At 36.3% G+C, this 14,624-nt stretch overlaps 1 protein-coding gene across 2 annotated transcripts in view; it reads right to left on the minus strand.

The window, feature by feature from the left end:
* Positions 1 to 703: 703 nt before the first annotated feature.
* Positions 704 to 14,624, minus strand: part of NAA15 (N-alpha-acetyltransferase 15, NatA auxiliary subunit) — a 40,444-nt gene continuing 26,523 nt past the window's right edge. Inside the window, exons 13-21 of one of the 2 annotated variants that reach the window (XM_072861302.1) lie at positions 13,284 to 13,412; positions 11,457 to 11,670; positions 10,074 to 10,267; positions 9,734 to 9,769; positions 7,798 to 7,906; positions 7,115 to 7,213; positions 6,236 to 6,379; positions 5,064 to 5,161; positions 704 to 2,149 (exon numbers count right to left, since the gene is read on the minus strand). In XM_072861302.1, the coding sequence (XP_072717403.1) occupies positions 1,949 to 2,149; positions 5,064 to 5,161; positions 6,236 to 6,379; positions 7,115 to 7,213; positions 7,798 to 7,906; positions 9,734 to 9,769; positions 10,074 to 10,267; positions 11,457 to 11,670; positions 13,284 to 13,412 (1,224 nt within the window). In that variant the 3' untranslated portion in view covers positions 704 to 1,948. The remainder of the gene's footprint in view (positions 2,150 to 5,063; positions 5,162 to 6,235; positions 6,380 to 7,114; positions 7,214 to 7,797; positions 7,907 to 9,733; positions 9,770 to 10,073; positions 10,268 to 11,456; positions 11,671 to 13,283; positions 13,413 to 14,624) is intronic. The other variant, XM_072861303.1, reaches the window with a different exon arrangement.

A 14,624-nucleotide genomic window follows, 5' to 3' on the forward strand; every position in this document is an offset into this window, starting at 1 on the left:
AATACCAGAGTCAATTAAAGGCTCTATAGGTATTCCAGCCCCTAAAAGCCCAGCAGATTAAATATACAAATATAGCAATACAGCTTACATTTCCGACATGAACTACACTGCAAACATACACAAGGATAGTCTAACCATTAAAAGAAAGTGGTGCTGAATATACAAGAAACAAAAACCTGTTCTTCTGACAGTTAGAAAACTACAAACCCCAATAAGTCTTCCTGGATTTCTTAACTGTGTGTGTCAATCACTGAATTCCATGATATGGAAGAGGAAGGCTGTGTATCCACCCGACAGATACTCTGTAACTGAACTCCTGCAGCAAAGAAGGCACTCACTTTATAAGCTGTAGTTTATTTTCTGCTCTGTTTTATATGATGAGCCTATAAAGAAAAAAACATTTGAGCACTTATCTATATTATTAACACAGTAGACTTGTAGACTGAAGCTTAACTTGGAAAATAAAATTCAATGTAACATTGGTGGAACTTAGAAGCCAAGTAGTAAAGCATTCTGTATTATAGGACTTCCCAGACATTCACTATTTACATATAATGCATTTGCACTTTATAGTCAACAACCACCCATCAGCAGTGACATTATTAGCATAACTGGACAGCACAGTAAGCCAACCCTGAGCTGCACTCTAGTGAACCCATTCATTTTCAAAGTACAACAGAGATTGGTTTAAATATTCACACAATTGTTTTTCAAAACGTTTTATTGCATTATATTTGGTACCTTATGTTTGACAAAGGAAATTACATCCGTAACTGCAGGAATAAGAAGCTGGTCTGTTATTGAAAAAAAAATCTTGGGCCCCTTAAAAGTTACAAAGTCTTGGGCTTGCCTGAAACAACTGAGCAAGAAATATATTCTTAGAAATGTAGGGCTTCAAGTATTACAAACCTGTGACACTGTGGAAAAGTTCCAGAGGTATCTAAACTGCAGCACTTTTTTTTTTTTTCTGCATAACATGAACAAGGCCTGCTGAGGTTTTAAACTATTAGTCTCTTGATCAGTCAAAATGGTAGTCAGTTCTCCTCTTTGCAACTTCAAGCCATAGTATGTTCTCATTTTGTTTTCACTCTATGTGAAAAACGCATGCTATCTTTCTAATTAGTTGGTGCCACATCACAGTGCATAATTTTATTTGGTTCTTGCATTACAGTTTTAAAAAGTTTGGCCAACCTATGCTGATAGGTTCATCTCAAGAACAGTGATGTTGATTCTCCCCACCCCACCCCCCAAGTTTAATTCAAAGAGAGATAGTTTTAACTGGTTCCTTCAGTTAAAAACTGTGGTGCAAGAACACCAAACTGATCGTGTACAGTGAATTTCAGAGACGCAACAAGCTTATTGAACACACTATGTTTCCTAATTCTGCTTGATATCCTTATGTCCCAGCATCCACAACATAACACGTATGTTGCAGGTTTCTCTGTATATTCTGATTCACATTGCATACTTCCTATGGACAGAATCATCCCCCGTATCAAAATCAGTCAGATGCTAAAGCCCCAACAACTCTTTGTGCTCAGTGAAAGAATCCAGTGCTAAAACAGCATTTTTGCTGTCTGAGATAACAGTAATCTCACAAGACAAATTTAAAGTAATATTTCTGCCACACACCTGCTCTGAGGGCTAGACGCCTCCAGATTTCATATAAATTAGTTTAAAAACATGGGTAGGTAGGTAAGGAGAAGGGTTTTTTTTCTTCAATTTTAGCAGCTTTTAATTTTTAAGAAACCGAACAACCTATATCCAGTAATATGTTAGATATTTTATATATATACTTTGTCAGCAGGATAAAAAAAAGTAAAACTATTTGAAGGCAACATTTTTTTTCCTTCTGTTCTCTGTGTAAGTTAGAACAATTCAGCAGGTGCGTGACAAAAATATTATATACCAGATATGGTCCAATGTCATTTTTTTCCAATAAAGTTGTTCATATTTCATTGGCCAGTTCTTCAGGTTCTGCAGAACTATCTCCATTAACTGTGATCTTCATATCCTCTTCATATCCAGGGGGCATGAAAGCCAAAGCATAAGGGAAAAGCTTATGACAATTTGCTCTGTAAGTTTCAGATGCTTCTTTACAGTCTCCAAGGCTACCGTCACATAAAGCTTCTAATACCTCCATACAAGTCTAATTAAAGAGAAAAATAAAGAAGTGTTATGGTTTCTTAAATATTCATCTGAACACTGTCAAACCAGAAATACAATACTACAAAGAAAACAAACTCCAAGGATTGTGTTCAGGTTTCTATCAATATCAAATGACTTTTTTTAAAGTGTAGACCAGTGTAGTCTGATTTGAAATAATGCAGTTTAAAAAGGGAGTTAAACAGCTAGAAATCGTGACTGAAAATTAAAATACTCATTTGTCACCTGTTCCTTATTTTCCTAAAAAAAATTGATTCTTACTAGTTGGCAACCAAGAACCAGGCTTACTTGCAACTAAATGTGGTTTTTGGGTTTGTGGTGCCTCCCTCCGCTGCCCCAATTTTGGGATACACTGAACATTTCAGCAATACATAACATGCATTTGAATTTTAGCGCACAAATAAAAACAATGAATCCAAAATATATACTACAACTTCCTAATAATGACTTTTGTGAACGTGCTTTCAGATAGAATTGGAAGAATTGTGGAATATAATTAAAATGTAAAAATAGCATCAGCTGAATAACCATAATTAGATGTGAAAACATTTCTCGTAGGAAAACAACCCCATTTTTACATTTAAGGATATGTGACTTACTGAAGTGTGTCTATAACTAGTGAATCAAACCAAATTACTCAGTTATTATCACAACCTTCAGATACATCTGTAGTTTCATATCCATTTTTGTTCATAATTTAGAAAAGAAAAAGGAGATTTCCTGTTGTTTGTTTTTTGTTTGTTTGTTTTTTCCAACTTACATTCCAAACATGAGAAAATGACCTACTGAGCTTCACTAAAGCCTGGCAGCATTTAACATCCATCCATGTCATGTATGCTAGCATTAGCATAGTAAGCTAGTCTTTTTCCACTCCTCTGACATTTACTATAGCTTTTATTTGTTCTGTATATTGAGATTAACTGCTCTGTCCTCCTGCTATGGGGTTATGAAGTTCTCTTCAACAACCCCTTTTCCTCACATTAGCTCTTTGCGACATTGGCATCCACAGAAGGTCAAGTATATCTAGATTTATGCCTGCAATGTACCCTGAGATGGCTGGTCTTTACTAAAATGAAATGTAATAAATTTGATCTCTTTGCACATGAGAATGCTTTTCAACGAACGCCTAGACTCCTTCAGATTCTCATTTTTTTTAGAGCACTTTCAATTTCCCATCTAAAAGTTCAGTAGAACTCCAACTCTTACTTTATGTTGGCACTGAGAATGCTTAAATTGAACTTTTTCAGTTTTATCACAATGCTGCATATATCATCTTTATACACTCTGAGTCAGTAACTGCTTCTTGTAGCCCTACCCAGAAAACATCTCTAAAACCACCAAGCATTTTTGGTTACATTTTAATCTTTCCCCGGTCCAATTCCCAGAATCCCACTTTCAGACAAAAAACACAGCTATGAGGCAAAAAGAATGCTGTTGAAGGCAACTTAATTTTTGTTTTCTAAATCTATTGATAATCTATCTTAAGCTCTTTGAGACTGCTCAAACAGTAATACACACAAAAAACCCCCCAAACAAGAAAACAGTTTATGAAAACTGCTAAATATGTACTTAGGATATAAAAGATATGAGTTTGTGTCCCATAACCAGATCAGCTAGAGAAATGATCTAAATCTTCAGCATCCTAAGCAGGTTTATAAATAATGGCAAATTGTCTTTTCTTGTCTCTTTTTCCCCTCTGTTTTGTCCAAAAATTCTGTTGTGAACTTAAAATCCTTCACAATTAAAGTTCTGTTGAACCCAGTATATTTCCAAAGGGATGTTTTTTGGAAAATGCTGATTTTTGCCCACAAAAGAATAATTTTACTAGGAAGTTCACCAATTTTACTTGCAATAGATCTAGAAAATTCTTGAGTCCCCAGACATAAAGAGCACAATAAAGAAATAAAGTGCCAGGGGAACTGAGAGAAATGAAATGTCCTGAAGTTTGCACAGCCTGCCAAGGAATCTCTCTAACACTTAATTAAATGTACTGGACACTCGCATAGTGATGCCAAAGGAAACAGTTTGACGACTGGGATACAAAAATAGTTTAGAAAAGACTAGAAAAAAGAAAGGACATTTTATTCCTTCTTTGCTTTGTCAGGTAAGGTTCTGCCAGTGTGCAGTCATCGGAATAAAAAAAACCATGTTTATTAATTCTGTATAAGAAACGTTTGAAGATACTAAAAAAAATTACCTTCTCTCAAATACTTTGGAAGTCAGACCTGATAGCCTTCCCAGATGAAGGTGGGGGAGTGGGGAAAGGGGCATGATGGTGGTGGCACAGGGAGATTATTCCATGACCAGCAGCAGAATGGAGCAGAATGGAGCAGAATTTCAAAATTTGGTAAGCTTTATACTTAACTACATACTAAGGCCAAAATATGTATATGCACCTTTTATTAAAACTAGGATAATTCACAGAGCTTGCAGGGAGATGAATATGGAAAGCTTTCATGGAGTCTGAGCCACTCCTAAGTCAATCTTTTTCTTTTGAACAGTTGCCTGCGTAACTAGAGCTCGTTTTACAGTCGCCTCGTAACTAAAGCTAAAGCTCGGACAGACTACAATCTTTTCTTATTGGGGAGCTTTAGCATCTTTTGCCTTGTGAATTCTCTTGTGTTTAATAAGCTTTCCCATTACCTGTGGCAATAACCTGGTTTCTGCTGCTAGCTAGCTATTTTCATATTATGACAAAACTAAATTAATTTAAATGTGCAAAGAGGACATTAAACATTTCAGTTCAGATGAGTCTGATACCCTTTTCTCTCACATGACAAGCCAACCTCCTTCCCATAAGGCACAGCAATAGTTTCAGCTTCCTCTTACCTCTGTAATTTGCATAAAGCTTCCATAGATATACCAGAAGTTGTTTACAATTTATAAATATCTGTTACCTGAAGATTTCTGTTAATGAGGGATTCATCCAGCGTCATTGCCAACTCCACTGCCCTTTTCTGACTGGAAGGATCTAAATAGTACATCATTTTGGCAGCTACAGGAGGAAAAATAAGCTTCATCACCCAGTGGATGACCAAAAAGTCTTATATACAAACAGAAAATAGAGATAATATGACTAAGAGGAGATACCGAACTCTACAGTAGTAGTTCAAAATGGAACCACTTGGAGCATTAAAGCTTGACACCTGAGGAAGTAGAAGGGTAGCTTTAAGACTACTATTCAATGCTAGACAAAGCATTAAAACAAAGAGGCATTGCCTATACTGCAGGGTAGGAGCATTTTGCAGTGTACCGTGGAATCCCAGGCAGTGAAGATAACAAATCAGACCTGCTGCAACACACCACAGTTCCCTCCAGCACCACTGCTCACATCTCCGTCACACAGAAACCAGGGCACAGAAGAGATGTGCACACAAAGCTCTTGTTATAATATGGTGTCAGGACACAACCGGGACACACTTCGAGTCCCACGGCACAGATGTAGTTGAAGGGACTTGATGCAAGAGTAAACTCACTGCTTTTTGTGGCCACGTCTAAGCCACAACAGCAATGCTGCTCCCCGGGTGGTTTACATCCTGTTTCCCATGTGGTACCCACTGTAATATGTGGTCACTATTGACAGATAGATAGCCTTTCATAACAGGTAACCAGCACCATATCTAAGCTCCTCTTGTTAGGCATACCAATAGCTCTGGGCATTACCTGGCTTGCTGAGCACTCAGCGTATTTCTCTTGGCAGTCAGCCTCTCCAAATACGTGTATCAAAAAAACCCTTTGCAACTCGGAATACTACTTCACATACTATAGCTCATACAAACTATTTCACAGATGCATTAAATACAGTTACAGTCTTATGATACATTCAGCATGCATCAGAAATGAAAACAGGGCAGAAAGGTCCAAAAATTTGTATTTTAGCAGCATATAGAAAAAATTAAAGAAAACCACAGACAACCTAGTGGTCATGTTGTCAGAACAACACAAACCGAGAGAAGAAAAGCATTCCTGATGGAAATTTTTATGTCACTGGTGCTGATACCGAGATGCCACTGCTAGATAAGCACAAAAAATACAGAAGCAGGGCAGAAAAAGGATAAAGGCAAAATACCTGATAACCTATGTGGTAGTGAGTCATAGTTCTTTTTAAGGAAAGCTTCATTGAAGTTCTTTGGATTAGTTGCTCCAAAAAGCCGATTCATTTCTTGGTTTAACACTGTCCTAACTGCATCAGGCAGATCCTTACTTTCAGATACTATTGAATTGGAAAAAAGAGGTTAATAGAGGCGAGCACAGGTAATCACAGTAAAATGTACTTTATGCATTTATTTTAATATTTGTCATGTTTACATTATTAATATAATTGGAAAAAATCTCAAAGGAAGATGCACGAAATTGGAAAAGGTAAATAACTGGATCTGGTTGGAAAAAGCTTAACTGTGACAGTTTTCTGATGCTTAGAAAAAGCCAGCCTTTTTACTCCAATACACTCTCCCCTCACCGATTAAAATCTATTAGGCTCAAAGATTGAGGTAATACAAGTCTGTTCTTAAATGTGTCTAGTCTGTAGCCATCAACAGGAAGGGCTACCTTTGGTGCAAGGGAAGGGAGAGAATCCTTCCAAACAAGAAGGACTAATTCTAAGCCTTCTCCTCACACGCTGACACAGGCTGCCAGCAGAAAAGCCACATTCCTCACCCTGCAGTTTCCATTTCTTCATTCACTCACTCTTTTCAGGGGTTCACCATACTACTTAGTCTTTTTAAGACTTACTAATACTTGTTGGAATAACTACTAAATCCAGCTGCAGTCATAATAAACATACTTCATTTTAGCATGAAGCAGTTGTTTAAAAAGCTTTCTAATACATGTATTAAATATTTTGAATTAATTGTGCTAACAGTCTATAAACTAAAAATCAATGACTGTATGCGGGTTAGGCATCATCTGGAAGCATGTGCAGATAAAGTCTTATCAAACAGAAACATACCACTGCTGAAGAGATGTATCATACACTCATGAAGCCAAGGATGACTAGAATCAATAGCAAAGGCTCTCTTCACAGACTGAAGCATCAGAAGGAACTTCTCTGGAAAAGAAAGTGTTGGCAAATGTTCAAAAACCTGTGGTTGGATCTCACTGCATTATGTTGCAGGAGTATTTAGTGTTTGAAATTAGAATGATCAGAAGAAATTAATCAGCCATTTTTTCTAACATGCATTTATTTAACCAGTGAATTAAGCCTGTTAAACCAGTAAGTAAATCCGAACATAATAAGTTCTTAAAGCATAATATTTAACTGATACAAGAATTCAAAAGTCAAGTGTTTCAAAAGACCAGTTCTCATTAGCAACTGTACACCACTTCTTTACAGTATGCAGTTCTGCGAACTATAGATACAAACAAATAACTAGGGCAAATGTGCAAGCTGGGAGAATTAACTACAGTCTCATTGCTTATAGATTTAAACACAGCAAAGAAAGTGGATAATCACCAAGTGTTCAAACTTTGTTTTTTCACAGACTACTCGTGGCTGGGGTGTCGGTCCAATGAAAAGTTGTGTGTCTCGACAGGGACTGACTCCTCATATCTCATCAATGATTTTTGCTTACATTCTAATATACATCTTTACGAACCTGCAAATTGCTTTCTTTCATTAGTTTTCTCACCTACCTTTTCGAAAATAAATCTCAAAGGCAAAAAGATGCGTCTCTATTTTGTTCTTCACTAAATTCTTCAGGGGTGTTAAAAATTTAATGGCTTCTTCCAAAGGTGCTTCAACCTACAGATTCAAGGAAGTGACACACAACTAAGTCACAAAGTTTAAACCTAGTAACTCTACAACAGAATTAGCTGTTTGAGTCACATCAGAGAGTTACTCTCACAAGGCAATACATAAAATGCTTAGAACCTCTTCTGTTACAAATTTTGCATATTTCACTCAGTATTAGTGTCTAAACACAGACTGTCAAGTCTAAAAAACTGCTTTGTGACTGTTACAAATCACATCTTCCTACAGAGATACAAGTCTTTGCCTGCTATCATACATCCGTAGTAAACAACTGCAGCTGAACCTGCATTGTAATGGGCACTATGGCTCCCATGTTAATCTACACACATGGGCCCAAGACATTGCTAAACGACTACTTTATGCCCATGACAGAGTCTGTTCATGTGAGCTTCAGACAGGTTCCTGAAAGCTGCCAGGGTCATGGCAATATTCCCAGCCAAGATACTAACAGCAAGCTTAAAGTAGATATTGATCATGGTCTCCTGGTGTTAGCTAGTGTAACCCAGTAAACAGACAGTTTTAATACAGATTAATTCTGTGCAAGGATTCTTTACAGACAGATCTCTTGCATCTAGAGGTTAGGGATAATTTGAATAACAACTGTCTGTTGTCCTTCATATTTACATTTTCATGAACGTAAGCTACTCTCCAAGAATCAGATACAAAATTTAATTGTTGCCTGTCAATAACAACTTAGTAATGTGGAAGCAGTACGTTTCATTGCAAATAAGTGAGTTGAAGACAATGATGGATACCTTATGGAGTTCCTGCTAACCATATACTACAGCAGTTTTCATAAAAACATTGCATCATTTATATGTGCTGTTATGAGTTTGCATAGATCAGTCACAACTGTGCACTTAAACTATTTGGAACCTATAATAAAACAGATTTCAAAGTTATGCCTTTAATGCCAAAGCTACATATCCAAAGAAGTCTAGGGGCAACTGTTTCAGGAAAACTGTTTGTGAGTGACCATGTATGTCAGAAATGGTCTTCTGGCACTAGGAACCAACTGAATTTGGAGGTGTCTGTATCATGATTCTGATACTAAATTTGGAATATAATTAGGGAAGATTTGCCAAAGGAATGCATTATACAGCTGCAACTATTTCCTATAATCTTGGGGACTGCCTAGATTTTCCTGGGATATCCTATGACATCCCCCTACTCCAGAACTCAGTTTCAATACATGCCATTGCAACCATTTCAACCTTAACTAGCACTGCAATTACAGTGCTGCTTCTTGCAACCAGTGACCTAACAATGGGAATAGCGACAGTATTCTTAAATGACTAGTCAAGTTTTTTTAAGTCACTTGCTTCCTGGCTACAGAGTGAAGTTCACTGTCTCAGCTTTCAAATATCACACCCTAAAGAGCCAATAATATTCATTACATGTCATGTGAAAATACTGAATACCATATCTATCAGTACTTGGATACTATACTACTATGACTATAAATGAATTTTTCTAGTCTATATATATATTTTCATTATCTTTTCCCACACTTTTCAAGTGTTTTCCTGCTCCTTACAGGTACAACTTTTAGCACAAGAATAGTCTTCTGGGTCACCTCCCCCTTATACATATATATCTATACAGTTCTTAATCCAGATCTCCAAATCCATCTCAGTCTAGTCTACTACTCTTTCCAAACAGCTTCTTTATCCTCCCCTCCCCCCCCCCCCATTAAAAACAAATGCAAACAAATGCTGTTAAAGCATTCAGTGTTTCAATGTCTCCTCTTTCTCAGGTTGTCTATGCTTAATAAATAAAAAAAAATATTATGGGACATAAAGAGTGAATGATAATCACCTTACATACAGAATAGAAAGACTTCCATCCGATCAACTAGAAATAGGGTATAATCAACAAGTTAGTGCAATACACACATGAAGATAATTCCACCTGTAGCAAATGTCTATGACTTCAATTGCTGCCTTTGAGAACTAGGCACAAAAGCTGTGATTTCATCACATTACTGACAGTATATCCAACAAACTATTCCTAGAAATCAATTCTTTTTAAAATGCCGCCTGTGAAGAGAAGCCATACAAAAAATAAACAAGTTATCTGAACGGCTTGCAAATTGTGTGTGTGCTCACTGTAACTTTTCTAGAAATTTCTATGACTTTATTACTACATTAGTAAGCACCTTTGCCAATTTCTCAGGGATAAGTTCTTCTTTCGGTCCTCCGATTTCTTCATCATCATCATCTTTCTTCTTTTTCTGATTCCTCTGTTGCTTCTCTTTCTCAGCATTCTTCTTCTCCTCCTCCAGCTGTGCTTTCTTTTGTGCTCTTCTCTGCTTATTTCGTAGCTTCTTTAGCTCCTTGTCAGACATATTTGCTGTACACACGCAAAGGGCAAAACCAGACAATGTTGATGTCCAATATTAACAGCCTCGATCAGTTGTCAGATACCATCATCTTTTTTAAACCATATCTACTAACTAGTAATACTGCCATTACATTTGTAAAGCTTATTTACTATCGATAGATTATTTTACAGTCTATGCTGCTGCTTCATAATTCACAAATTCCTTTGTGAAATCATGGCAACAGGAATTAGAACAATAGCATAACATGCTTAAGGCAGGACAAAGTAATTACTACATGACTCCGCAAATCCAGTTCCAGGAGTAAAAGTGCACACCAATACACACTGATTTATTCCTTAGGCATTACACAACACAAGTTATGTTTAATGTAGTAATTAAATGGTCTAACAAAAATAAGGTGAAATAGTCGCACTTTGGCATAGACAGTTCCAGCTTTGCTTTTAGTGCCCTGCAGAGATCTTACATTTGATTCATATTCAGATCCTCTCCTCCCTCCAATTACAGCATAGAGAATTAATTTAAAACATATCAGAAAGTGGCTACAAGAAATTCTATTATTACACTTCTACTTGTCTTAATTTGAACCTCAAGCCACACAAATGAACTGAGATGAGAAATATTAAAACTTGACAAATTCCCCTTGAAGGATTCAATAGCCTCTATTCATACCATTTGAGATGCCCCAAGCCATAATCACTTAAGTTGCTCTCCAATCAGATGAGAGGAAAAAAAAAAAAGAAATTGATGGATTTAAACATTATTTTTACATCAGAAGCAAGAGATGATAAAATTTAAGTTGCTACCTAGTCAAATTTTTGCATACTGATAAAATGCTTAGAAAGAGCTACCACCAAGCACACCTGCTTCAATCTGTTATTTCATGGACCAACCACCATGAAAATTCCATGTTTACTCAGCCATTTCATAACACAAACATGTTTTTACTTAAGAATTACAATTGTCACTACAAAAACGATCATTGTTTTATAATAATCTAAATAAAAACATGCATTAGTTTAACTTTCAGTAGAACATCTACTTTTACATGCAGGCCAAGTTACAATTTACCTACTCTGAGTTGTGACAAAACTCTTATTTTTGGCTACTACAGTTGACAACTATAAGAATGCTGGATCTTCATAAAATATCCACTAATTAGTGAAACTGCATATTTAACAGATCCTGAGGGTTGAATACCTGTATCAGCCTCGTGTTCTTTATTTTCATCCGTTAAAGGATTATCATGAAGTTTCAAATATATCTCTATGGCAATTCGTGCTGCTTTGAAGTAGAACGGATGTTGTCGAAGTACATCTTCTAGTTTTAACAAGTCCACATAAGACCTAAGGGTAATCTTCCTCATACAGTAAGTGTGAAAGTCAAACTGGTCATCCGTGATTTCTACAAAATGCTAACACAACATAACATAACATTATTTAGCAAGTATTAACAATCAGATACTAACCTTGACTTTTTAAATATAGTCTCCCCAAAGGAATAATTTAGTAAAGGCCTGCTGTTTGACAAATACACCCTAACTTTTATAGAAACATGAGTTAACAAAAGCCTCCAAAAATAAAGTCATGGTGAAAAGAACAGAAGACATCTTAGGTCAGAACCAAAATTCACCCATTTCACAATCTCTTAACAGTACTCTCTGACAATTCGCAGTTTAAGGGACAAAGGTTCTACATTCATTGTATTTAAACAGCGCTTGAAGAATTTTTCTTCTATTAACTCCTCTGATTTTTTCAGTCAAAAGTATAATTTTGACTGCCGTTAAATACCGTGGCAATGAATTCCACGCTTAAATCACACATGGTGTGAGAAAGTACTTCCTTTTGTTCAAGATCTGCTTTCCTCATTGTTACCTGATGTCCCCTTGTTTTTGTTTGAGCAACAGTGAAAAGTCATTGCCCTCTTCAACTTCTTCATGTACTTATGCTCTCATACAACTTCATTGTAAACTCAGTTGTTGCTTGTCAAAGCTGAGGATAAAATAATCATCATAACAAGCTAATTGCAATCTCTTCACATCGAAGTTACTCCATGGCACGTATCTTACTAGCACATTTTTAAGGAGGTGTGATACTCAGATGTGAACAGTACAACAGATTTATATAATGGAAGAAAAGTAATACTTCTCTAGTCACTTAATTTCCAACACTGTCCTTTTGACTGCTGCTCCACACCAACACAGAAGTTTTTGAAGCACTGTCTATAATGGTGCCAGGATTTATTTCCTGAGCAGCAATAATTCGTTTAAGACCTTTTACTAGTTATGCACAGGCAAAGAATTCTTCTTGTCCCTCCTTCACCGACCACACTGTTGAACATTATGTTTCATGCGCCATTTTATCATTTAGTATTGAGACAGCGCAAGTGTTGTCCTTGCACTATTCGCTCCCTTTCTGTGATCATTCATTGATATATCAAACAATGGAGACCCTAGAGAGACACCTTAGTAATCTCCATGATAAACTCCTTTTCTTGTAAAAGCTGATTATTTGCTCCTAACTCTGTCTTTGTATTTCTAATAGCTTCTTTTAAACTGTATCTTAATATTTTTTTTTTTAAAGGAGAAGATACTTAATATTTTTGATAGTTTTTCACTCTCTCTCTAAACCACAGTGGCTTAACAATAACCAAGGTGACATCTTTCCTTTATTTTAAGGCTGGGCTTGTCAGCTCAGCCATGTTCTTTTTGGACTTAAAGTACACATACTCTTGGTTTGTACCCAAATACCTATTTTTATGTACCCCGCCAAAAATAAGATTATTTCTGAGAGTTTTCTGTTCTTTCCTGGATCTTCAAAGGACTTTGTAAAATCTCTTTATAATACACAGTTTACAATGGCATTTTTAGGAGGAAATGTAATTTAATCAACTTGCCAGTAGCCAACATGAAACAAAACCTCTCCTGAAGCTACATGAAGTATACTCTCACTGCTCAGAAAGAAAACATATTAGCACATTAACTTAAGCTAGTGTTTTCCAACCTAGACAGTTTAACTAGATACATACTCTCTCAATTTCATGGCATTTCTTAAGTGCTTCTCCGAATTTGTTCATTGCTTTGTAAGCTTGCGCACATTCTGTCTGAAACCACATGCACTGCATTTCATTCAAGTTCTCTACTGCCGAGGTTCCTTCCTAAAAGCAAAAACAGCATTATAAAAAAAGTAAGTCTCATTCAATTTGTTACCTGCCATTTCTTTCATCTTGTTCTAATTAAAAGCACAAATAAAGAGGCTATCAAAAGAACACTAAACTCCAAAACTGGAGTCAGAAATTTTCTGAAAGTCAGAAATGCCACAGTTAAGATGGACTTGCTTTGTTCATTAATTTAAAAAAAAAACCAAACAAAACCTCTATGTTCCCGTTACTGGAAGAGTCAGAAATACACAATGAATAGCCAGGTAGTGACCATTTAACTGTGACAGTTCCTCATCTTTAGGACAGGAGAGACATTCATTCAGTGTTTTTAATATTGTTTGCACAAATAACACATTGCACTATGAAGAAAAATGGCAGAAAAGTTATAGCATGTGGCATGACACTGACACCTGCAGGATTTTTTTTAACTAAAACTGCCATCCGTGTCTTCCAGAGACCTGCTGATTGAGCTAAGCATAGTAACTGACAATAGTAATAGGTTATTTCTTATGTGATCAGTACTAAAGAGCAGTGGCAAGGCAAAAGGAATACTGTTAGCTTTGACACCTTCTGATTCAGATAAGGAGATTACAGTTGTCTTTCAAATCTGGTATTTATATATAGATCTGTAGAACTTATCGTATGCCTTTCAAGCTTAAGGTCAAAGTCTTGGGGTGGATGCAACCATTCCGACTCTACTCCGATCTTACAAAAAACAGGCTATTCAACAATCAGCCAAGAGCCAAAACTGAGAAAATTACGGTAATATTCAAATGGAAGGGGTAAGGAGAATGCCCCAAATGAGAAAGAAAGGCAGTCTTCAAACCAGTCTGATTTAGGCAGCTAAAATCAGAAAAATTGTTAGTTACATTTTCATTATGCTTAATTTAGGTCTTCTTTAATTATTGTTTTTTAATTAAGAAGCTTGTATTTGAGCTAAAACAGACATAAACACTAGACATAAGATCAAAAGGAGATGAAAAAGATTACACAGAGAAACATAATCCAATTATATTTTTAAAGTTCAGTTTTGGGCAACTGGTATGCTTGCTTTTTTGACTTCATCTTAAAGCTGCTTAAGGCATTGAGAGAGGTCAATTAACCTAGATTCATAGCAGTTTTGCATCAAAAACTCAACATAAAACTACTGAGCTTATATAAAACAGAACTTCCCCTCCCTCTGTGTTTGCCTGCACACAGCCTCCATTT

The sequence above is a fragment of the Ciconia boyciana genome, chromosome 5 (genome assembly GCF_034638445.1).
Source record: "Ciconia boyciana chromosome 5, ASM3463844v1, whole genome shotgun sequence".
In the NCBI taxonomy this organism is placed as follows: Eukaryota; Metazoa; Chordata; class Aves; order Ciconiiformes; family Ciconiidae; genus Ciconia; species Ciconia boyciana.